This window comes from Fukomys damarensis, unplaced genomic scaffold (genome assembly GCF_012274545.1).
Source record: "Fukomys damarensis isolate Sample0158 unplaced genomic scaffold, DMR_v1.0_HiC HiC_scaffold_15, whole genome shotgun sequence".
NCBI lineage: Eukaryota > Metazoa > Chordata > Mammalia > Rodentia > Bathyergidae > Fukomys > Fukomys damarensis.
The window spans coordinates 6,311,381-6,334,886 of NW_022900927.1; the positions used below are offsets into that span (position 1 = coordinate 6,311,381).

The 23,506-nt window shown below is 54.3% G+C and overlaps 1 protein-coding gene and 1 long non-coding RNA gene across 5 annotated transcripts in view; one reads left to right on the top strand and one right to left on the bottom strand.

The window, feature by feature from the left end:
- The first annotated feature begins 794 nt into the window (after positions 1–794).
- Positions 795–23,506, top strand: part of Col2a1 (collagen type II alpha 1 chain) — a 29,337-nt gene continuing 6,625 nt past the window's right edge. The window contains exons 1-40 of one of the 3 annotated variants that reach the window (XM_033763568.1): positions 795–1,160; positions 5,191–5,397; positions 6,816–6,832; positions 7,023–7,055; positions 7,157–7,189; positions 7,297–7,350; positions 7,496–7,597; positions 8,579–8,656; positions 9,283–9,327; positions 9,441–9,494; positions 9,878–9,931; positions 10,667–10,720; positions 11,023–11,076; positions 11,208–11,261; positions 11,491–11,535; positions 11,965–12,018; positions 14,054–14,098; positions 14,581–14,634; positions 16,109–16,207; positions 16,483–16,527; positions 16,617–16,715; positions 16,874–16,927; positions 17,287–17,394; positions 17,741–17,794; positions 17,878–17,976; positions 18,122–18,175; positions 18,607–18,705; positions 19,089–19,142; positions 19,528–19,581; positions 19,907–19,960; positions 20,176–20,229; positions 20,472–20,516; positions 20,698–20,796; positions 21,012–21,119; positions 21,432–21,485; positions 21,745–21,798; positions 22,135–22,188; positions 22,471–22,524; positions 22,794–22,901; positions 23,360–23,413. In XM_033763568.1, the coding sequence (XP_033619459.1) occupies positions 1,076–1,160; positions 5,191–5,397; positions 6,816–6,832; positions 7,023–7,055; positions 7,157–7,189; positions 7,297–7,350; positions 7,496–7,597; positions 8,579–8,656; positions 9,283–9,327; positions 9,441–9,494; positions 9,878–9,931; positions 10,667–10,720; positions 11,023–11,076; positions 11,208–11,261; positions 11,491–11,535; positions 11,965–12,018; positions 14,054–14,098; positions 14,581–14,634; positions 16,109–16,207; positions 16,483–16,527; positions 16,617–16,715; positions 16,874–16,927; positions 17,287–17,394; positions 17,741–17,794; positions 17,878–17,976; positions 18,122–18,175; positions 18,607–18,705; positions 19,089–19,142; positions 19,528–19,581; positions 19,907–19,960; positions 20,176–20,229; positions 20,472–20,516; positions 20,698–20,796; positions 21,012–21,119; positions 21,432–21,485; positions 21,745–21,798; positions 22,135–22,188; positions 22,471–22,524; positions 22,794–22,901; positions 23,360–23,413 (2,679 nt within the window). In that variant the 5' untranslated portion in view covers positions 795–1,075. The remainder of the gene's footprint in view (positions 1,161–5,190; positions 5,398–6,815; positions 6,833–7,022; positions 7,056–7,156; positions 7,190–7,296; positions 7,351–7,495; positions 7,598–8,578; positions 8,657–9,282; positions 9,328–9,440; positions 9,495–9,877; positions 9,932–10,666; positions 10,721–11,022; positions 11,077–11,207; positions 11,262–11,490; positions 11,536–11,964; positions 12,019–14,053; positions 14,099–14,580; positions 14,635–16,108; positions 16,208–16,482; positions 16,528–16,616; positions 16,716–16,873; positions 16,928–17,286; positions 17,395–17,740; positions 17,795–17,877; positions 17,977–18,121; positions 18,176–18,606; positions 18,706–19,088; positions 19,143–19,527; positions 19,582–19,906; positions 19,961–20,175; positions 20,230–20,471; positions 20,517–20,697; positions 20,797–21,011; positions 21,120–21,431; positions 21,486–21,744; positions 21,799–22,134; positions 22,189–22,470; positions 22,525–22,793; positions 22,902–23,359; positions 23,414–23,506) is intronic. The other 2 variants (XM_010638321.2, XM_033763567.1) reach the window with 2 other exon arrangements.
- LOC104872167 overlaps positions 16,489–23,506 on the bottom strand; it is a 10,841-nt gene continuing 3,823 nt past the window's right edge. Inside the window, exons 3-6 of one of the 2 annotated variants that reach the window (XR_004517236.1) lie at positions 18,042–18,194; positions 17,610–17,687; positions 17,260–17,383; positions 16,489–16,694 (exon numbers count right to left, since the gene is read on the bottom strand). This is a non-coding gene — a long non-coding RNA (uncharacterized LOC104872167). The remainder of the gene's footprint in view (positions 16,695–17,259; positions 17,384–17,609; positions 17,688–18,041; positions 18,195–23,506) is intronic. The other variant, XR_783081.3, reaches the window with a different exon arrangement.

Here is a 23,506-nt window from a genome sequence, read left to right on the forward strand (position 1 = left end):
GCCCACTCCCTCCGGGACTCCCGGACCCAGGCCAGGAAGAGCAGACACCATGTCTGAGCCAGGAACTAGACAGTTCGACACCGGGCAGCGGCAGCATGCGTGCTCGCGTGTCTGGGCTGTCTCGGTTCTCTGCAGCTCCTTCAGCCCCTTTCCAGGGCCCATCCCTGCCCCCTGCACCTTCGCACAGGTCTCCCTCTGTGCAGGAACACACCGGCCCCTTTCCTGGCAGGCTGGCTCGGGCGAAGGCTCCAGAGGAGGCTCGTTCATTTCCAAGCGGGAGGGGGTAGGGGCGGAGCTCAATTGTTCACCTCCAGGTGGGAGTCCAGGGGCCAGGTACTCCGGGACGGGGCTAGATGATAGGTCTGGGCAACCCCCCAAAACTGCTAGCCCATCTCCAAGATTCAGGATTCCGGATAACTTTTTGGCATCTCTCCTGTCACCATCCCCAAGTGCTCAGCGGTGTCCCCGCTCCCCTTGCTGGTTTTCTGTATTGATTTCCTCCTCCCTGCCTCGTCTTTTCCGTCCAGTCCTCGGTCTAGGGCTCGTGGCCCGCGCCTCTGCAAACACCCACCCCCCAACCCCGGCTGAACTCCGAGGGGAGGGGCTGGAGGCCCCCCCTTCCCGCCTGTAGTTGGAGGGGACAGTACCGCAGTTCCAGGTGGTGGGGGGCAGGGAGCCATCTCTGCGCCCCGCCCGATCAGGCCACTGGGCACACTGGGTGGGGGGCGGGAAGCTCGGTTCTCAGAGCGAGGGTCCGATCCAGGCAGGTGCGGGCTCTGGCAGGGCCCAGGCAGGCTCGGGGGCGGGGGTCTCAGGTTACAGCCCCCGGGGGGGGCCCGGGGGCGGCCCGCGGTTTGGGCCAGTTTGCCAGCATCGAGAGGGGCTGGGCACATATAACGGGCGCCGCTGAAGGGAGAAGACGCAGAGCGCCGCTGGGCTGCCGGGTCTCCTGCTGCCTCCTCCTGCTTGGAGGGTCTCCTGCATGAGCGCGCGGTAGAGACCCGACCCTCGCCGCGCTCCCGCCGCCGCACAGCGCTCTGCCAGGGCCGGGCTCCGCCAGGCCCCGCGGTGAGCCATGGTCCGCCTCGGGGCTCCCCAGATGCTGGTACTGCTGACGCTGCTCGTCGCCGCTGTCCTCCGGTGTCAGGGCCAGGATGCCAGTAAGTCGCCCTCCACCCCTGACTGCTTCCTTTCCTCGCATCCCTGCTCCCCAGCCTGCTCTGGCTCTGGAGACCGAGGGTTCCCGGTAGAGTGGTTCCCCTAGTCCTTGCCTGTGGAGAAGTAGACATAGAACATGAGGGCGCTCGCCCAGCTAGCTCTGCAGTGAGGGGTCAGTCGCATCGCAGCACGCTCAGTGCCGGGGAAGGCTGGAAGCATTCGCAGCTCCCTACCTTGAGCGACTACTGGACTTGCATTGTGGAGAGCCTGAGGTTTGTGCACAGATACAAATGCACTCTTCCACAGACTTTGGTAATTAGGCACACTAGCGCCCAACTGGCCTCTCCGAAGCCCTTGGAGGGCAGCAAAGCAGGTCATGACCTATTGGACTCAGATTCAGGGGAAAGAGCGAGAGAGCGAGGCAGCAAGTAAATACCAGAGGCTTGACTTCGAATCCTTGTCGGAGGCTGTGGGGGTGGGGGGAGTTCAAAGAGAAGTTAGACAAAGAGAACTAACTCTGACACTGGTGGACTGAAATCTGAGGCCACAAAGAAAGGCTTCCCAGAGGCGCTCAGGACCGCAGAGCCCAGCTTGAGTTCCCTCCCCCTCCGGCTGGCCCCAGAGTAAGGTGCAGCCCTCCGCATCTCGCCTTCTCTCTCTCTCTCTGGCTCTCCTCACGAAGGCCAGAAACTTCTCCTAGGAAAAGCGATAACTTTCCAGCCAGACTCGCTTTTCAGTTGCTCCTGAAAAGAGCACCCGCTTCCTGCCATCAACCCCCATTCCCTGCTGAGGTACAATGAGTTACTTTTCTAAGTTCTGGAACTCACCAAACCAGGCAGCAGGCCCTGCTCGTGTGTGTGTGTGTGTGTGTGTGTGCGTGTGTGTGTGTGTATGTGTGTGTTTAGCAGAGGAAGGAGACATGATTACTATTTCAGCCAAGGATATTTAGAGGGCAGTTATACAGTTGGGTCCAAAGGCAGTTTGGACTGTACCTTCCCATCTTCTCCTTCGGTGAAGCCCACTGTCTGGGATTATATTCAGAACAAATGAAGCCTGGAAAGTGTATTAGGCAGAGGCGATTTTTTTTCCACTTGTTTGGGCACGTTTCCTACCTCCGGGATCCCAGCCCTGTCTTTGTATGTTACAGATTGTAAATCAATCGCAGGTGAAACTTTGGGTCGAGGTAGTGATCAAAGCCCCTCTGCCTTCGAGGCTCTGCGCGCTATCGCCTGCCATGAGATGATGTGATTGGATGGCTGCGGCTCCTGCGACTTTTGGTTCATTCGAGCTTCGCGGGCTAGGGCAGGTGCCGGCGGCTCCGCAGCGGGAGCGCGGGGCCGGTGGCTCCGGCCTCGTCTCGCGGTAGGGAGGCACACTGAGGTCGCGAAGGCGGCGAGTCTGTATAAGGTCTGAGTTTAGACTGACAGTGCTTTTGACCTAAACTTGTAAGCATACCTTCACAAAAAAGGCTGTCTTCTAGACTGAGGTTCGCCTCCGTGCGCAACGTGATGAGCTAGGTGACTTAATAACCCTCTGATTCGCGGATGAGAGGCTCTCGCCGCATCTTTCAGGACGGGGAGTGAATTTCACAACTTTTAGGGCATAGCCTTCCAGGCGTTCTTCTTCCTCCCCCTCCCTCCTCCTTCTCCTCCTTCCAACCCCCGAAGCTGTGTGTTTCTGCATCTGAGCATCTGAATTTGCGCCCTGGCTCCTCGGCCTACGTAAGCCATCCTCCCGGCCTCGGGTCAGCAGACCCAAAGCGTGACGTGGGGAAAGGCGCAGTCTGCATGGACGTCAGGAATGTCAGAAACCTAGAGTCCGCCACACCTCTCCCCGACTTTCCAAGCGTTTGAGAAACTTGGCTGCGGGGTCTTTGACCCACATCTGCATTTCACAGCCCTCGCTCGGAAAGTGCCGCGGCTCAGGGGAGCGACCTCAATCCTCCTTTATGGGGCTTGTTTGCGTTGGGAGATTGGCAGCGATGGCTTCCAGATGGGGCTGAAATCCTGCCCGTATTTATTTAAACTGGTTCCTCGCGGAGACCTTGAATTGGGCTCTGTATGCACTCCAAAAAAGCCTCATTCATGGGAGGCGAGGTCCGGTGGGTTCCCCTGGACTCCTCGACCCCCTCTCCCACAATGGCCCCCTGTACCCTCCCGCCGCCACCTACTGGACTCCAGCCTCGCGCAAAGCGGCGGGGAAGCAAAACAGTTCCCCGAAAGAGGTAGCTTTTTAATTGGCTCGCCACAAAGAATCACTTATACGGCGCTGCGGTAATGAGGAGAACCGGATCAGGCGCGCCGGGATGCTATCTGCGGCCGTTTTCATGGAGCAATTATGGTGGTGCTGGTCTCCTCCGTCCACACCTAGGAGATCCGGTTACGGTGCTGGCTCTTTTCTGGGGCAGTCATTTAATGCCACTTTCAACGCTCCCAGTGTCTGCAGAAGAGTCGCGTCCAGAGCCGCAGCTACAAAAGGAGTCAGCCAGCGGCTCTCACACCCAGCGCCGCCCGGCCCCGCCCCTGCGCCTTCTTAGGGAAATAGGATCTGCTCTCGCGACACCGCTCTCCAGGCAACGTCCCCTTTCCTCCCTGGGCCCTCTTGGGCGAGGGTGGGTTCACCCTTATTACCTACTGGACACTACCCCACCCCACCCCCACTCCGTGTATTCTACACCTCCAGCTATTTTAGCGGTGGGTGTGGTGTGTCCCAGACGTTTCGGTATTTTCCTGTGATCTTCTTTCTCAGCTCGTGATTATCTTGCCTAAAGGCTAGAATTTCTTCCAGTGGAAAAGAAAAAAGAAATGTTTATCTTTAGGGTTTCACTGTCCTTAAAAATGCGGTGGGCGGGACCATTTCTTTCCCTGCCCGCCGGGTTTGAGTCTCTTTCCTATTATTCATTCCCTACTCTTGCCCTGGCGCTGGGGATTTTGATGGGAAAAACAGTGCCGGGAGCTCCCTAGCCCTTGGTGCAAGCTCTGGAGCGCTCTAGTCAGCACAGGTTTCTTTTGCAGTGCGAATTCCAGACAGCAGGGCGCTGGCGGAGAGGGATCAATTCGGCGCTATTCTTTGTCTGCATTCTTGGAGGGCGCCAGGCCTGGACTGGCGAGTCTTAGCTGAGGCCTGGCCTTTAAAGCCTCGAGCCTCCGAAAGGGATGCCGTCTGTCTTCAGGTAGAGGCAGAGCCTCTCTAGGAAGGGGTACACCTGGAGGTCTGCTTCAGTGGCTTTTGCCTTGTTTACCTTTCAAGTCATTTAGGAGCCTGCTGTGGCCTCCGGTGTGTGGAAAGCCCCCCACCCACCGCCAGGGCATTAGTCCTAACCTTAATTAATTAATTAATTTTGGTATCAGGAATCAAACTCAGGGCTTCTTGCTTGCCAGACAGACACTGTGCTGCTGAGCTGCATCCCCAGCCCATCTTACTAGGGTTTAAACAGTGGGAAAGACCCTAATTCTAATAGCTCCTCCTTTCACTGTCCTCCTCCCCTGATGTGTCCATTTTGTGGAAGCAGACTGTTTATAGATTTGGCTTTCGTGGGTGGAATTTACTTTCCCTTTGAATTTTAGCTGTCAGTTGTGTTTAGCAAATTCCACAATTCCTGGAAAAATAAGAAGACCTCTCTATTCTTGTGATAGGTGATAGGGCACCTCACCATTTTCCTGCCTCCCCAGGCCTTACCCTCCCTGATTCCTGTTCGGTCTCATCTCTCCCTCCTCACCCACCTCCTAGCTGTTACCACCCCCCCCCCACCATCACCAAGTCTCCCCCTAACGGGATGGATGAAGAAAATTCAGATAGTGCTGTAACCTCTTTACCAGCACAGCTGAGTCGCAATTGCCCTGTGCTGTTGAATAGACAGCACAGGGCAAGGGTCATAATAAGTACTCAGGCAATGTAGACAAATGAGTACTACTGTACAAGAGTAAGTTGTGAGTTCTGAGGGCCCCAAGCCACTGCTCTTCAGTCTTTGGATTACACAGACTGACTGCAACTCTTTCTCTTTCCCTCTACCTCCTGCCCCTCTTGGTACAGTAGAGAATCGCAGCTGCTTGCAGGATGGGGAGAGTTATAATGATAAAGATGTATGGAAGCCCGAGCCCTGCCGGATCTGTGTCTGTGACAGTGGTTTTATCCTCTGCGATGACATAATCTGTGAAGACACGAAAGACTGCCTCAACCCTGAAATCCCCTTCGGAGAATGCTGTCCCATCTGCCCAGCTGACCGCGCCACTGCCAGTGGTCGTAATTTATTTATTTCTTGTTCAATATAAATAAATTACTCGCAGGCACAGCAAATCCCTCCCATGGATGTCACCCATTTCTGCATAGCAGGGACTGGTTATCCATGGGACCCTGGAAGCTGGGGCAGAAAGGAAAGGCCACTTCTCACTTGCAGGTTGGAACCCAGGGAGCCTGAGACACTAGACAGGTGCTTCCTCACCAACACCTCCTAAAGAGAGGCTTCTGGCACCCGTGGAAGTGTAAATGTAATTCCACAAAGTATCCTCTCTGGAATCTTTGTAAATTACTAGAGTCATAAAGCAGATCCAGTGCTCTTGTCAGACTGTGAGTTAATTCCTCCTCTGTCTCCCGCACCTACTCTTCTCTGTACAAGACCCCCAAGTATGTTGTCTTCAGGGCAGAGAGACCTCTACCAGTGAGGCCAGTGAGCGGGGAAACAGATGAGGCAGGCTCCAATGGAACGTTGGTGATGTTTTATCTTTACTTTGATCTTCTTGGAGCTGATCACCAATTAAGAAGCAAGTTCAGGAGGAGTTGGGGGAGGAAAGATGGAGGTGGGACAGAGTCCTGGTGCCTGCACTCAAGCGCATAGTTATTAACTCTTAGAACCAGTGCTGGTAGAGGATGGATATGCAAGTGACCCCTTTCCCAGCACTCAGACGGATGTCTCCCTGCAGTGTGACAGGATGGATTTCTGGATTTCTTGGTTGACTCACTATTCCTTCCCTGTTCTAGTAGAGGGGACACATGAAAGAGGATCAGAGAAGTTGCCTTTCCTTAACACTTCCCCAACATGGGCTCCTTTTTGGGTACAGATGCCCCCATCTTTCTGAAGGGCCCATGCCAGTGAAGTGTTGACTGCCTGTAGGATCTTGCTGCTGTGGAGGGAGTGGGTGGGGGTAGGGGGCTATGATTTGGTCGGTCCTGGCCTCAATGCTCTTTGTAACTCTTCTGTCCTGCTGTTTTTTTGTGCTTGCTTCAAGGAGACCAGCTCTAATGTAAGACTTACTAAGGTCCCCTAATTCTTCTGGGAAGGCTTGGGGTTGGGGAAGGGTTTCCTGTCTCTGGGGGAAAGAAAGACTGAAGCTCCTGAGCTTTCTTTCTCGGTGGCTGATTCCACCTGAGCTCTTTATTTTTGCTTTGTCCTGCTCTTGCTCCATTCCTTTGCATGCTGCCTGCTTTCTGAATAACAAGGTCTGGGGCACCTCCATTCCTATGAGTCCTTGGCACCCCTAGGGCCACCAGTGACCCTAATGCCTCCACATGAGGTTCAGTGGAGTAACTGGCAGCTGTCTCCTCCCTTGGTTATATCCTTTTCTTTGTTTTACACCCTAAAGAGTGTTTAAGTGACAAGAACTGGTGCTTACCTATCTTACAAGTCTTACCTTCTCCTTCTCTATTTTTTCCCCATGCAGGACCACCAGGACCAAAGGTAAGAGAACCCTCTTCATCTATATTTTCTTCTGCAGACACAGTGGGATGTTGATCCAGCCTGTGATTCTTTAGACATCAGAAGATGTCTGTTTCACAGGGTAACTCCACACTGCGGCTGCTGGGCAGTGTATTGTACTTGGGGCTTAGTGGACTTCCTCAGCTAATATTGTGCACGTTTCCTGTTTCAGGGACAGAAAGGAGAACCTGGAGACATCAAGGATGTAAGTACAAATTATTCTTCTTTGCAGTACATCTGCTGTCCTAAATGGTCACATCCTGGGCACTTCCCTAACCAACCATTCTGTGGGTCTCCCTCTTATAGATTGTAGGACCCAAAGGACCTCCTGGGCCTCAGGTGAGAAAAGGAGAAATCCTTTCCTTCACACTTCCCTTACCACATCTCAGTTATTAATGTGCCAGCTCCTGGACTCGCTGTCATCTCACTGTGTTTTTTACCTTCAGGGACCTGCTGGCGAACAAGGACCCAGAGGTGATCGTGGTGACAAAGGTGCCAAGGTGAGTCGAGAGCCACAGTGCTTGATATCGGCAGATTCCCCAGGTCCTCCTAGGCCTGCCACGTGCCTGACTACCTCTCCAAGAGCTGCTCCTAAACAGAAAGAAGCACTGCTTCACACAGGTCCCCTGTTCTCTTTCTGCCAAGGGTGCCCCTGGACCTCGAGGCAGAGATGGAGAACCTGGGACCCCTGGAAATCCCGGACCCCCTGGTCCCCCTGGGCCCCCTGGTACCCCTGGCCTTGGAGGAGTAAGTATCTTTATTTCCCCTCTTCCACTGCTCCTCTAGAAATGTGGCTTCTAAATTGCTACTTGCGCTTACCTGGCCAGCTCCCAGGGCTGCCAGCAGTGTGTACAGAGCCTGTCCCCAGGCTTTGCCCTCAGGCCTCTAATTGAGTAGAATCACATATTAGGCCTGAGACTGGGAGGCTGAGGCTGAATTTTTTATTTTTTTTAACTCATTGGGTTTCCGTAAAGAAAGTCTTTAGTTACCTGGCTTCCTGGCATTTGTACCATGTGGTTGATTCTTGGGAGTGGGTGTAGAAGTTGGGGACAGAATGACTGGGCACTTGTATTTCTCTGGAAGAAGAGTGACCACTGTCCTTGGAAGACATTTATTCCTGATCCTTGCCAAGTACATTCCAAGCAACTATTCATTCTCATGAAAGGGCCCCACTGAGTGAAGGTGTGTGGCTAACATCGTTTTTGGAATCAAACCAGTCAACAAATTATATTATTGCCCAGTTTTTGCAGGTTTGCCATTTTGATGTTTGCTATGTTTTCAATTCTTCAACTTAAATTGGCTCACAGACGCCTACTACATCCCTAACTGAAATATTCCAAGACTGTTGATTTTAGTCCTTTGCTTGGCATTGAAGTCTTAGAGAACAAAGAACACCTTTAGAAGTGATGTTTTGGTTGTGTTTCTCAATATATGTTAAATAATATATGTAATACTCAGCATATAAAAAAAATTCTATAAAATGAAACCCAAGGAACCAGTACTCCTTCAAATAACACTTCATTTTCCAGGGAAATGATTTCACCACTGTTATTCCCAAAAATTACTTCTCAGACATCATTGCTAATTCTGGTCAATGTCCAATGAGTCTCTAACAACTAGAGATTGTCTAAGTAGCATTCTAGCTTAGCTCCAGATATAGCTCCCTAGTGAGTAGGAATGACCTTAGGCCTCTCAGCCTCCTAAGAAGATGTTGGGTTGATTTTACAGAACTTTGCTGCCCAGATGGCTGGAGGATTTGATGAGAAGGCTGGTGGTGCCCAGATGGGCGTAATGCAAGGACCCATGGTAAGGAAAACAGCTGTTCTTTGCAGCCAAAATGACAAAGAGGTGGTCCTTAGCAGAGCCAGAGAGCCTGACAACCTCTGCTTTGTAGATAGTTGCCTACAGCAGCGCTTCTTGGTCAGTTATATAACCTCCCATTTACTTCGGCCTAAACATTTAGCCCCTAATGGTGGCGAATGCCAATTTTGATGATGCATGGGAGCAACTAGGAAGAATGGGATGGAGAGATGTACACAGCTGATGGCTTAGAAAGCCGATTGCTGTTGCTCTTGGAATGAGAACTGAAGAATGCAGACAGCAACTCCTGTTCTCCAGCATCCACAAGACTTCCAGCAGGAAATCTCAGTCCTGCAGCCCTGACTTGGCACATGCTAAATGAAACTCAGACTTTAGTAAACATGGCTGCTGTCCAGGAGAGAGTGAAGCCAGCTTCTCCATCCAAGTGGTGCCTATAAATAAAAAATAGATGGTTGAGTGGGGAGTGGGAAATGAGAGGGAGCAGCCACTGTAGGCCCCTGCCCGTAGAGCTTCTTCTTGTTCTTTGTCTGGGCTTCTGGCTGGGAGAAGGTGGCCCCTGGAGGCTGCTGGTGAAGTGTGTCCAATAAACCTCTCTTTCTGTCCCAATGCAGGGCCCCATGGGACCTCGAGGACCTCCGGGCCCTGCTGGTGCTCCTGTAAGTTTTGGGCCTTTCTCTCTTGGTAGTGTTTCAGATGCTTGTGAAGCTCTTTGATGTCTTAACACAGTTTGGGGTGGGGTCAACCTGGCGTTCTCACTTTAACTTTTTAGGGCCCTCAAGGATTTCAAGGCAACCCTGGTGAACCTGGCGAACCTGGCGTTTCTGTGAGTACCTATGCCCCCCCCCACTCCCCAGGAGCCTCCGATGACAGACCCCTGAGACCCTTCTTTGCTAGGCTCCACCAACTTTCCCACAGCAGGGTGGTCCCGGGGGAATTCAGATGTCACTCCCTAGTGATGGAGAAGCTCTGGCGGAGAGCCAAAGTTGGCAGGACCACCACGCAGCTGCCCTTTCAGTCCCCTTTCTAGGGGTTGCCATGGCCTGTGCTGTCTGCTCCCTCCTACTATGATTGGCTCTGCACTTGGCTCTGACCTTTCTGCTCTTTCTTCATAGGAGAACTGTCTTCCAAAGTTACCATCCCCGAGTTTTCCCCACTGTTAAATGTTACCCTCTGGGACCATCTCTTAAACCCTTGTTTTGTTTATAGGGTCCATTGGGTCCCCGTGGTCCTCCTGGGCCCCCTGGAAAACCTGGTGATGATGTGAGTATACCTGCGTGGGCCAATGAGCCGCTCCTCTGAAAGGGTCCACAGGGCCTGTGTGCCGCAGGGAGAAAGGAAGCACCTGGGGCAGTCAGTGGTGTCCTGGGCGAGTGGCAAGATGATCAGTACTAAACTCCAGCTCTGCCCACCCACTCGAGACTTAGCTTGGGAGTTTCCTGGAGACTGCTTTGGATCCAATGAGAAGGGAAAGAATTAAAACATCATCAACCCTAGGGAACTGAGAAACGACAGAAGGGAGAAGAAAAACAAGGCAGAAAGATGTAAAGAAGGAAAAACCAAGAGGGAATCACTCACCACCCCAACATGATCTCAATTGTAAATGAGTTAGAAAAAGCTCACCCCGAGTCACAATGTCTGCAGAGAATGCAAGCAAAGCAGAGACAAGAGCTGGCTCTCAAGCTACTTTCATGAATATCATGAGCCAGTGAAGTCTCTTGAGGTCAGGGCACACTAGCACAGTCAGCAGAACCCAGGAGAGGAGAGTAACAGCCTGCCAGGGGAGGCCAGGGGAGGCCAGAGGCCAGCAAGGACCGAAAGAATAACTGACCTGTGACAGGCAGTCAGGGAGCAGGAGTCTGAAGGAAGCAGGGGGCAGAGCAGATGGGTGGGCAAGGGTGTGGAGGACTACAGGAGAGACACTGATCTGGAGCACACCACTCCTCATGCTAGTGTGTCTTCTAAGGACAGTCTCTCTCTGTCTCTCTCTCTCTCTAGGGTGAAGCTGGAAAGCCTGGAAAATCTGGTGAAAGAGGCCCACCTGGCCCTCAGGTAAAGCCCCAGCCTCAAAAGTCTCCTTGCATCATCCAGCTCATCCAGTGTAATTACTTCAGTCCAAAGCCAGATACTAGCCATGCCTGTGTGTATCATGTCTTCATGTGGGGATCATGTGTGTGAGCACAAGGAAGCAGGGCTGGAGAGTTCTGGGTTTCTCTAAATGAACTGTCCAGGCGCTGGGATGTGTGCTCCTCGCTGGTGGCCCATGTGAGCTGGCTCTGCAGGCTCTCCAGCAGCCCAGCACAGCCTTTACCCCAGTTTATCAATGTCCTGAGCATCTCTGTTTTGGATTGCAGGGTGCTCGTGGTTTCCCAGGAACCCCAGGCCTTCCGGGTGTCAAAGGTCACCGAGTAAGTACCATGGGCGAGGTCATCAGAAGGAAGGGGTTGCCTACAGGCTGCCTAAGGAGCACTTTGCGGGGTGTGTATTCCTTCCTGTTTGGGTTCCAGAGTGTGATCAAGTGCTTGCTCTTATTCTTCAGGGTTACCCAGGCCTAGATGGTGCTAAGGGAGAAGCTGGTGCCACAGGTGTGAAGGTAAGGATGGGGCGTGGCCAAGAAAATGAAGACTTTATTTCCAGCCACACAGATGCTGTTGTTAGGACAACTGGGGTTGGTTGGGCTTGATCCTAGAGGATGAGGCTCAAGAGCTTGAGGAACTGTCTGTCCCTCATGGAGATGAAGCTGGAGTGTGTCAGCTGAGACCCCAGGCCTTCCAGAAGCTTTCTTGGGGGCAGACACTGACCTTGTGTATCTGTTCTTCCAGGGTGAGAGTGGCTCTCCTGGGGAGAATGGCTCTCCAGGCCCAATGGTGAGTATGGGGGTCCCCCACAGGAGCTGTAGGCATCCACTCTGGAGACCCCCCCCCAGTGCCTGTCAGGTGGCTGCACTTCAAACACCTTTGCTCTTTTTGTGCAAAGTAGATTTTCAGTTTTTATCTGATTATGAGCAAACGGCAACAGCTCTGATTGTAAGCAAACAGCAACCTGTAATGGACGGATGATTTGTTCAACATTTCACCAACATTTCTTTGAAATCACCATGTTCATACATTTCATCTATGCTTCAGTTTTTAAACTTTGTGTTTATTCTCAATGTTTTGGGGAGCTCATCTGTTATAAGAAACAAGCTACGTCAGTAACAAGGTTACGGGCTCCTGAGTCTGGGAGGGGCCTGCAGGTAGCAGACACCACACAGAGTACTGTTAAGCCAACTCGTGCTTGGGCTGTGTGTCTTCCAGGGACCTCGAGGCCTGCCTGGTGAGAGAGGACGGACTGGCCCTGCTGGTGCAGCGGTGAGGAATCAACAAAGCCAAATGGCATCATTTAGAGTTCACAAGCTTATTTCACTTGATCCTCAGGACAAGTCCCTGAGGTGTAGAAAGCATCAACATCCAGAAGGACACACCTTGAGTGTGCCCAGGAAAGAGCCCCAGGCAGGGCCTGCACCATGCTAGAGGAAGGGCTGGGGGGTGAGCAAGGCTCTTTCTTCCCCAGTCTGAATTAGTAGATAACGCCTTCAGCAGCCTCCCCCTCCCTGTCCATCTGGGTGGAGTGTAAGACTTAGCTAGAGCACTGTGCCACTCTGCTCTTTGGGGTTGCTCCCATGATGGTGTCCTAGAAAAAGGTAGCAGAGTCTAGCATCAACTCACCAGGCTCCATACTTGATGCTGCACATCGTGCCTCGTCCCAGGGTTACTTTGTGAGAGGATGAGAGGGCCCTGGGTCTGCCTGGAAACACTGCTGCTTCTATGGATCCACAGGGCCATGTTTGGACTTTGTGAGAGACACTACACCACAGTGGCCCTGCCCTTGAAGAGGCAAGGTTGAGGTGCATCTCTGCTACTGTCCTTCTCTTTCCTGGGTGCCCACCTCTCCTTGCTGGTTCCTGTTCCCACAGTAGTAGAGCTGAAACTGTGTGTGCAAGAGTTGACTTAGAACATTGACTCTGTTGTTTCTGAGCCCTTCTCTACCCAGGACCCTGCTCTGAGGTCTCCTGGTGGCCTTCTGAGCCTGGACTTCCAGAAGGTAGCCGGGCAGCCCCAGACACAGGCAGGCTCATGCAGCTCTCTCCCTTGGCCCAGACTCTGGCATCTTCCCAGCGCTGTCTCAGGGAGAGCTGCAGATGCAGGCCTAGGCCTAGGGCAGGCTTCTCCAGGCAGCATTGCAGCTCCCTTCTCTCACCTTGAGTTCTGGGCTCTCTGCTGGCCGACCTTAGGGATTCTTAAGAACACAGCCTCCTAAAGCACCCTGGCCAGCCCAGGAGGGCTGCAGAAATACTGAAGCTGTGTCTTCCCACTGATTTTTCTTTCACTAAGCTTTGTCTTACTTTCCTGTTGACTTCCAATCTGGATAGTTTCATTCAGGAGAAATGGACCATAGCCTGAGTATTAAAGTATAAACTCCCTTCAAAGAACCCTTCCCTTTCAGCTTCTGAGGAGGGGCAGATGCTGGAAGACAAGGCTTAGCTGGGGAAATGTCCCCTCCTGACCTGCTAGGGTCCCCTGCCAAGGACCAGATTCCAGGCTTGCTTGGTTCATTCTGTCCAGCCCAATGGCTCCTGGGTTAGGGTAGAATTCCCTGGCCCTAGAGGGCCTTGAGACAGAATCTGGAAGGTGCTTACCACTAACAAGGAAACTCCTCGAAATGTGAGTCCTACAGAGAAAACACTGGCAGCCTTGCCTTGCTCTGCAGAGTGGAGTCTCACAGGGCAGAAGCTCAGATGTGGTTCTGGGCCTTTGCTGGTGCCCTATCTCCAGCAAGTAGCTGCTTCCTCAGCCAACAGGAGACATCCTGTGAGTGTCTTTGTTTTCCTCAAGAATAGTTTGGGGAGGCAGAGGACAGGGGAAACCTGGAGTTAACCAGGAGGAGGCCTTAACAGGTCCTTAACCAAGCAGGTTAACCATGCCATGCATGTGCCTCCCTCTGTGTGGTCAGCAAGCCCTAAGTCAAGGTTGTTGCTGCGTGGCTCTTTCATTCTCCTTTTGCCCAGTTCACTGAGTCACTAAATGAGAACTCAGCCTTAAAGGTAGGGATATTTGGGATCTAAATTGAAGTTTCAGAAATGAACGGCCAGTTGGGAAATTACCCAAGGTCTGTTAACCACGAGAACAAGCCCACTGCTGCCTCGGACCGCCCACCCACACCAACACCACAGCAGGTCCTGGTGGTGGGCTGTCCTGCAGCTCGTGCTTTGCCAACCTCCTCATGCTCGGCTCTGGGGCACCGAGACGGTGTCTGTCCAGTTTCCTGGGAGGGTGGGTGCAGCCCTGTGAGAGTGGGATTGCTGGGCCTGTCACACCTCTCATGTGACTTCTTCCTTGCTTACAGGGTGCCCGAGGCAACGATGGGCAGCCGGGCCCAGCTGGGCCTCCGGTAAGTTCAGTTTCTCATTTCCCACTGTTCTCACTAGTTTCGGAAGGGAGTGTGTGTGCCTTGGGTGTGTTGGCGACAGCCTTAGAAGCTTCATTCTTCTCAGGTCCCTGTTAGCAGTTCTGTGTCTTTTTATTGTTTTCCTGTGTTCCAGGGATTAAGCTCAGGGTCTTTGCACTGAACTGCATTTCCAGCCCCTCCCCGCTTTTTTTAAATCATGAGAAGGGATGTCCAAGAAGAATCTTCTTCTTGCCACGTGAATAGTCAGAAATTTGCTTTGCCTTCTGAAGCCAGGCTGAGCAATTCATTCTCCGGCATTCCTTGGGGACACAGACAACAGGGACAATTCCGTCCAGGAATTTTAGCCACAACAGACACAGAGCAAAATCAGTAAAAAGGTGGGGAGGCCATGAGGTAGGGAGGCATCTCCTTTGGGGGCCAAAGGTTCTGCCCAGAATGGCACCTCTGCCACTTTCTCTTTCCAGGGTCCCGTTGGTCCGGCTGGTGGTCCTGGCTTCCCTGGTGCTCCTGGTGCTAAGGTGCGTGCCCTGCTCATCGAGTAGCTCAGAAGCTCCCCATTCCTCTTGCTGGAAGCCTTTTGACACCACCACTCTCCTGAGAAATCGCCCCCATTCCACCCACGCTCCCCACATTGGAAAGCAAGCAAGCAAGCAAGCCGGGCTTTCCAGAGTCATCCTCGAAGGGAGAGTACGATGGGATGACAGAAGCTGGAGGTCCTGTACAGCTTCAGAGTAGGGAGAGGCAGAGGGAGATGGGGGGATCCCACAGACCCTGGAGGGAGCAGATAACCAGGGCAGAGAGGTAAGAAGACAAGCTGGGAATCCAGAAGCTGGGCAGAGGGAGCTGAAGTAAAGTGGGCAGGGGAAGAGGGCACCTTGCTTCCCTCTGTCCCCTTCGCATTTCTGCCTCCTCACTTGGGGTGGTGACCTCCTCCGAGCCACATTAATGGAGTTCTTCCAGAGATTAATAGAGGCCAGTGGGAGGCCAGCCAGTTCAGGGAAAGGCTCCCCTAGCCCAGGAGGGATTCCAGTGTGAATTTCCCTGGGAATGAATAAGGAGCCTCCGCGTGTCACAGGCATCAGGTTGCTTTTACCCTCCTGGGGGTTTCCATGACAACCAGACAGTGTCTGAGGCCCAGGGAGCTGGGTGAAGGAGACTCATTGTGAAGAGGGACAGCGGAAGGTGAGGGGGCCTGACCTTTAGAAAATAATAATTACAAAAGTGAAGCGAGAATGTTCTGAGAAGAAACCTAAGGAGGCCCTGCCCTCTCTCTAGGTCAGCAGCCCCTCCCTCGGGACTTCCTTGTCCAGAGAGCCTGATCGTAGTTAGTTGTAACTTTCAGGGAAAAAGGAAAATAAAGCAGAGCCACTTTGTGGGGGAGGGGGCTGCCAGAGGCCGAGAAGAACCAGGCTGGAGCTGGAGCAGAGCATGTTTCTGCCCTGGCTCTCATGTGCTTCACACAGATTGCTCTGCAGCCAGGTAGGAACGAAGCAGTGCTCTGAGCAGAAATGCTCAAGGGAGCAGAAGTCCGGGTGACTGGAAAGTCACCGCCTCAAGCCTCTCTTCCTTCATGAGTAGAAAAACAGGACAGGGGAGGGGAGATGGCCATCCAGTCCATCTGCCATTATCCTGGTGCTAGGATGGCACAGTGTCCCTGAACCCAGGCTTCTCCGACAGGTGCTGGCAGACCCAGCAGGCTGCCCATTGCTATAACTGAGCAAGCCACTGTGCAGCCGTGACTGTGTGGGGGTTTACAGTGTAGAGGCCAGGAGAAGAACAGAGAAGGCAGGAACAGGGGGTCTTCAGGCTCAGTCTGGTGAGGACAAGAATGACCGTGAGACCTGCATGTGAACTTGTGTGAACATGTGTGCTCACATATAGGGCTAGCGTACACACATAACTGCACACTCAAGCAGCTAGCCCTGAACTGCTGCCTGGCCCCTGGAGGTCTGTGCTCTCTGCTTTTCTCTTCACCTTCTGGTCTCTTTTCAGGGTGAGGCCGGCCCCACTGGAGCCCGTGGTCCCGAAGGCGCTCAAGGTTCCCGAGGTGAACCGGGTAACCCTGGGTCCCCTGGGCCTGCTGGTGCTTCTGTAAGTACAGTTCTTTTTTGCCATGGGACATAGGGCACTCCTGATTCCATGCATCCCTCTGAGGGGCATAGGTCCAATCGCCAAACCTTCCTCCTGCCCAATTCCTTCCCTCTGAACTCCAGGAAGGATGGCTCCCTCTGTCCCCAGTCCTTCCCTTGAAACATGCAGCAGGAATGTCCCTGCATGGACAGCTTTTGACTGGGACCTGCAGGGCCCACAAGTAGCTGGGGTTCATTTTCTACTGCACATTTTACAATGACTCTCTCCTTCTTCAGGGAAACCCTGGAACAGATGGCATCCCTGGAGCCAAAGGATCTGCCGTGAGTGCTGCCCCTGGGCTGGTTCCTCAGGTGGGCTCAATCTTTCCTCCCCTCTCTCTTGATGTGTCTGATTCTGCTCTTGCTGACAGGGTGCTCCTGGGATTGCTGGTGCTCCTGGCTTCCCTGGGCCCCGTGGTCCTCCTGGTCCTCAAGGTGCAACAGGTCCTCTGGGTCCAAAAGGTCAGACGGTAAGAACCCAAAGTGACCCCTATGTTCTGCCTTCTTCCTGTGTTCTCCTGCCCTGGCCTCACTCCAGTGTCCTCTGAGGGCACCTTTTATATGGTTTCGGGAGGTGGGCAGGTTCCGTGGAGAAAACCCTATGTGTCTGCCTCTCTGCTTCATTCAGGGTGAGCCTGGTGTTGCTGGCTTCAAAGGCGAACAAGGTCCGAAGGGTGAAACTGTGAGTATCTGCTTGCCAATCCTGTCTTCCTTGCAGCTACCCTGGGGCACACAGCAGCCCCAACCCACTGTCCCTCACCTGGAGTCATCCCCCCAGCCTGGGCTCTCTTCCATTGTACCTGAACAAGTGAGCTTCATGGGGCTCAGAGGACCCTCTTGGAGCTTCTCCCAGTTTGAACACTTTGAATTTTACGCTCTCTCCTGGGTCGCTTCTGTTCTTCCATGGTGATTCTATGTGTCCCTATTTCGCCAAGTCCCCTAGCACTGAAATGTTGCCAAGATAATTTCTTCTGCACATGGAGCCAGCGCTTGCTCCAAGGCCAGAAGACTCACCCTGTCTTTCTCTGTGTTGGTCCTCAGGGTCCTGCTGGCCCCCAGGGAGCTCCTGGTCCTGCTGGTGAAGAAGGCAAAAGAGGTGCTCGCGGAGAGCCTGGCGGTGTTGGGCCCATCGGTCCCCCTGGAGAGAGAGTAAGTGGATGCAACGAGGAGCCTCCTGCCTGCTAAATTAGTCTTGTTTGGCTGAGTTCTTGCCAAGCCCTGTGACTTTCTGGATAGCACACACCTCTCCTCCAGCCACCACTAAGGAGACAGAGATCCTTATCCTATTTGTGCACCTACCCTTACAATGACACAAAACAAAGAACTCCTTCCCAGGAAGGTGAGCACAGGCCCAAGAAGTTCACCTCTCAGAATCTTGCAGACTGTGGCTCCTGCACCAAGCCAACTCTGGTTGGTGGGTGGATGGGATGGACCTCAGGAGCCTGTTAGGTGAGAAGCTGTTTTCACTCCCTGTCTCCATCCCATTTCTCCCCAGGGTGCTCCTGGCAACCGTGGTTTCCCAGGTCAGGATGGTCTGGCAGGTCCCAAGGTGAGTGGGGAAGGAAGGGTTGGGTCTTCCTTGCACTCATGGTTAGAAGGCATCCCACTGACTCCCTGTCTCCTCTGGTGAAGGGAGCTCCTGGAGAGCGAGGGCCCAGTGGCCTTGCTGGCCCCAAGGGAGCCAATGGTGACATTGGCCGTCCTGGAGAACCTGGCCTTCCAGGAGCCCGGGTAAGTAGGGCAGCTGCTGTTGCCCTTGGCTTTGAGTTCTGCATACACCCACACATCCTTCTTACCTGCTCTCTCCAATCTGTGCCGCCAGGATTGGGAGGTCTTGGGCCTGTCCTTGACACCACCTTCTCTCTCCTGAACACAGGGTCTCACTGGTCGCCCCGGTGATGCCGGTCCTCAAGGCAAAGTTGGTCCATCTGTAAGTCCATCATTCTGGGCTGCGGGGAGAATGGAGGATATCTTCAGGCAGGTGGTGGGAAGGAGTGTTTGGGTGAGGACAGGCTGGTGTGCTGTGAAGTGTGAGAAGTGGAGCAGGGGACAGAGGGTGGGCTCTCGGGCCAGGTGTGACCTGTGCAGTACACTGTGAGCTTTGAAAATGCTGCCCCCCGCAAGCATTTGGAGGCCACTCCTGTGGGAAAGACAAAGCCCAGAGTATGCTTTCAGGGGCAGACTTCGGAGCTCATAGCAGTTTGTTGCAGATGGGCCAGCATGTGTGGACTGGCTGCTGGCCGAAGCTATGGTCAGTCCTAGATGCTCTGCGTGTGACCTGTGCCTGCCACACAGTAGGCATGGTGACGGATGCAAGCAATGGAAGGGTCTGTGTTCTGAGAATGGTGTCATCTCTTTCAGGGAATTCCTGGAGAAGATGGGCGCCCTGGACCTCCAGGTCCTCAGGGGGCTCGTGGGCAACCTGGTGTCATGGGTTTTCCTGGCCCCAAGGGTGCCAATGTAAGTGATGATTCGCTCTTCTGTTTCCTTCCATGTGATGCTACCTCCCTCCTTGGTCCTTGGAGAAAGGATTGGATCCTGAACACAGTTAACACAGGGACAGTGATAGTGGGATCTCTGTCCTGTGGGCTGCTCTGGCCTCTCCTGTCCCACAGAGTGCATGTGATCTGGACAGGGGAGGTCTCTTCAAGGTTCAGGACATCACAGCCATGACACTGTGCCACAGGGAAGTGCCTGGTGGCCTGGATGCTTCTGAACATAAAAGAAGGGAGTGATGCTTGGCTTTACCTCTGCTGCTCCAAGCCCCAGAGTCCCAAGCCTGCTCTACCCCCCACGCCCTCCACAACCTTCCACCTCATGGTCCTGCTCTCTTCTTCCTCCAGGGAGAGCCTGGCAAAGCTGGAGAGAAGGGACTGGCTGGAGCTCCTGGCCTAAGAGTAAGTACCTCTCCCACTACCCATGGCTTGGTGTTGGCTGGACACCAGCAGAGGACAGGGCATGGTCTTGGGATCCTAATTAACAAGAGTTGATTCCTGTGGCTGAACCCACACTGGCCCAGGCCCTTTGGGATCCACTCAGGGAGACTCTGGCTGCTAGAGGCAGCTGTTGGGGGAAATGGGGATCCTTCTATGGAGAAAGGCAGAGACAGTGAAAGGCCCAGTGAAGAACGGGCAGGGAAGGGTGGAATTGAATTCATTTAGGGGATCAAGGAGGACTAGAAACCGTGGGCCAGAGTGCCTCTTCCCAGTAGTCCCGGGAGGTCTGGGGGACTGAAGAAAAGTGTTTACATCATTACATGACTTTTTTCTCTCTGTTTTTTAGGGTCTTCCTGGCAAAGATGGTGAGACAGGTGCTGCAGGGCCTCCTGGCCCCGCTGTAAGTACCTACCCAGCCCTCTGGGTGGCTCTGTGGGAAAGGGCTTGGCAAGTAGAGGCAGGTAACCTCAAGGCCTCCTAGGAATAGAGCTGCCAGATGTGGATCTGGGCTGAACTAGGACACACCCATCCCGAGGGTGATGGGGTGTCCCAGAGGCAGTGTGGTCCCCATCTTGGTGGGTTGGTGGGAGGGAGCACACCTTAGCTGCATGGTGCAGGAGGGTGTCCATCCTGCCCACCCTGCTGACTGTTCTGGGTCCCTCTAGCTGTGGCTCTCAGGTTCTCTGGAGAGCCTTGCCCAGCTTGCCTTCTCTTTTCCTCTATAGGGACCTGCTGGTGAACGAGGCGAGCAGGGTGCTCCTGGGCCATCTGGGTTCCAGGTAGGTGGCTGGACCCAGATTTCTATCCAATTCCTTCCTACACCTGGGGTTCTCAGGGGAGCAGCAGGTGGGACACCAGGGGTCTGAGGCTTTCGTGCCCTCCTGGCTCTCATCACTGTCCCCTTTGGGTCTTCCTTGTGCTATGCCCCCATAAAGGGCTAGGGAAACAAACTCACTCCTCTGTTAACATGTGTAACTCTCACTCTGGCTTTTAGGGACTTCCTGGCCCCCCTGGCGCCCCGGGTGAAAGTGGAAAACCAGGTGACCAGGTAAGTATGGAGCTTTTGGAGCCTGCAACCTGTTTAACTGATGTATAAGAGACAAGGGCAGGAACGCATGAGGAGCCCATGAGGCCCGGGAATGTTCCTGACCTGCATTCCAGCTCTGCACAGATGACACAGTCCGAGCTCAGCTCTCCCGGGGGGATGTTGGGCCCCCTGTAGGAGGGCTAATCTGGGGTGCTCGTGGAGTCCAGGATCTTCACTCTCTCACCTCCTCCTTTGCTCCCCAGGGTCTTCCCGGTGAAGCTGGAGCCCCTGGCCTTGTGGGTTCCAGGGTGAGTGTCCTGTTGTCACCTTTGTTGGGGTTTCCCTGGGCCTGCCCTCTCTGCGCAGTTCTGCCAGGGCCTCCCGCCTTGGTCCCAGGGCCCACTCACCTTCACACTGCCCCTTCCTACTTCTCCCTGGCCTCCTCCCTGCTGATCTTGATGATGAGTGACTCCCCTGTGTCTGCCACAGGGAGAAAGAGGATTCCCAGGTGAACGTGGATCTCCCGGTACCCAGGGCCTCCAGGGTCCCCGTGGCCTCCCTGGCACTCCTGGCACAGATGGTCCCAAAGTAAGTGAGGCTGAGACCTGGGGAACTTTCTGGGCATTCCCAGAAGACACTGCTGAGGGAAGAGAGAGGGAAGGAGCTCAGGAGGAGGAAAAGTAGGAGGATGAGGGGGATATGAAGGGAAGGAAAGAGGAATTGGGATGCAGGCTTTCCAAACTGTGTACCCTGGGGTTCTGGAGGAGGTGCTGCCTACCAAGACTTCAATTCCCCTCCCCCAGGGTGCATCTGGCCCAGCTGGTCCCCCTGGGGCTCAGGGCCCTCCAGGTCTGCAGGGAATGCCTGGCGAGAGAGGAGCAGCAGGTATTGCTGGGCCCAAGGGAGACAGGGTGAGTACCAGCTTTAACGTGCCTCTCCCCCAAGCCTCAATTTTGCCACATCCCTCATTCCCCATCCCTGTGGGGATGAAGGTAGTTGTTACCCTTTCTTGAGAAGCTTGGAGACTCCCAAAGCTCTCAGACTTTGAGTGACATCCTGGCTCCCATCCCTTCATCTCGCTCTATTATTCCTTGTCATCTGTACTGAGGCCACAGGAAATCCTTCTTGGGCAAGGACTGAACTTGGAACTCCAGAAGGGTGGCACTGAGCTGGCAGAGGGTCCTGAAGCGCCCCTCTGAGGCAGCTGCTTTTCTTTTCCCCAGGGTGATGTTGGTGAGAAAGGCCCTGAGGGAGCCCCTGGAAAGGATGGTGGACGAGTGAGTGACTGGTAGTTGTGGAACTTGGGGATTGAGGTGGGACAGGTGCAGGGATGCAACAGATTTCCAGCCCTCTGGGGAGGGAACAAAATCATAGGGTCTTCCCTGTCAAAGCTGGGAACCAGATCGTACCGGGAGCTCTGGGGACCATGAGTGGAAACACCAAGGTCACTGGGTGTGGGGCGCAGGAGACCCTGTGTAGCTTCAAGTGTGTGGCTGACTCTCCTGCCTCCTTCACCCTGCCTTCTCTCTCTCCCAGGGTCTGACCGGTCCCATCGGCCCTCCTGGACCAGCGGGTGCCAATGGCGAGAAGGTGAGTGGTGCCTGGCCTTCCCCACTCTGCTCCCCATGCCCAGCAAGGCTCGCTCTCATCTCCTGGCAGAGATGACATCGTCTCACACATGCACCTCACTCATCATCCATCACCCTCCTGCCACTGGTGCTGCAGGGGTGAGGGGTGGGGGTCCTCTCAGCAGTGAAACCACTAGCTCTGTGCCCTCCTTGGTAGAGCAGCTGGACAGGGGTGAGGGCGGAGGCCATGCAGAGCTGAAGGAGAGACTGAAACAAGGAGAAAACAGGCAGGGGTTCCCGGGTGCCCTTGGCTCTTGAGGGCCCCACTCTGATCTATCTCATCTCTGGCTTCCCCTAGGGAGAAGTTGGACCTCCTGGTCCCGCCGGAAGTGCTGGTGCTCGTGGTGCCCCGGTGAGTAGCTGCTCCCAGCTACGCCCTTAGCCTGCTTGCAGTCTTCCCCACACAGCTTCCTCTCTGCCCAGGATGTAGTCACAGCACAGGGCCTTTGGGCCACAGATCCTCTGCTCCAGAGAGGCTTTCCACCCTGGGTCCCTTCATTTGAGACTCAGACCACATTCAGATGCCCTCTGGGGGTGACTGGTCATGAGACTGGGCGGGGGGCTTTGGGCTCTTGAGAGGGCACAGAGGGCGGCAGCCAGTGGCACCTGACCTCTCCTGACCTGCTCCTCACAGGGTGAACGTGGGGAGATTGGGCCTCCCGGACCTGCTGGGTTTGCTGGACCTCCTGTGAGTATTTCCACTCATCCAGATCCTACCCCTTGCCACAGGCTGGCTCCATAGCCAGCAACCTTCTATTGTGTGGAGGAGGGATGGACAGAATTTCAGGAAGAGGGAAACGGACTCTCCCCTGTTCTTTCACACTTCCGTAGGAATGTAACAATTCTGCCTTAGACCCAATCTTCATATCCAGACTGTACACATACACTCATGCACAGTCCTGGAATCTCAAAGGCTTGGCTTGCCCCTCCCTCACCCGTCCCCACCTCTGGTTACAGGGTGCGGACGGACAGCCTGGTGCCAAGGGTGAGCAAGGAGTGGCTGGACACAAAGGTGACGCTGGTGCCCCTGGTCTTCAGGGCCCCTCTGGAGCTCCTGGGCCTCAGGTGGGTAAAGCCCAGCTCCCCGAGAATGGTTCCCATGGGGCATGGGTGGCTGGGTGCAAGAGGAGAGGCCGTGGTAGACAGAACAGAGAAAGAATGGCTAGAAGCCTGGGAGACACCCCGCTGTCAGACAGTGTCTGGGGTGCGGTGCGGGGGGCACCCAGATGGGGTGTCGGAGGACCGGTACAAACTACAGACAGTGTCTCCACTGACCACAGACAGCCTGGAGACAGTGGATCCCCTAGGGGTGGGTGAGGGGACTGGAAAGGCTTTCCCAGAGGTGGGACCTTCTGTGGGTGTCTGCTTGGCTTCTCTGGACTCTTCCTTTGGTGGGGTTGGTAGCTGCATATATGGCAGCTTCTCCAGACGGATCTTACTGCCCGGAAGCTGTGCTCTGAACACCTAGCCCTCAGGAGGACAGCGCTGGAGCTCAAAGTCTCCCTGTCTCCTTTCCTTCCAAGGGTCCTACTGGAGTGACTGGGCCAAAAGGAGCCCGAGGTGCTCAAGGCCCCCCGGTAAGTGAAGCCCTCCACCCTCACCCCATCCTGACTCACCAAGCTACTTGATTCCTAGGGTGCTCAGGATCCTCCTCCTCCTCCCCCTCCCCC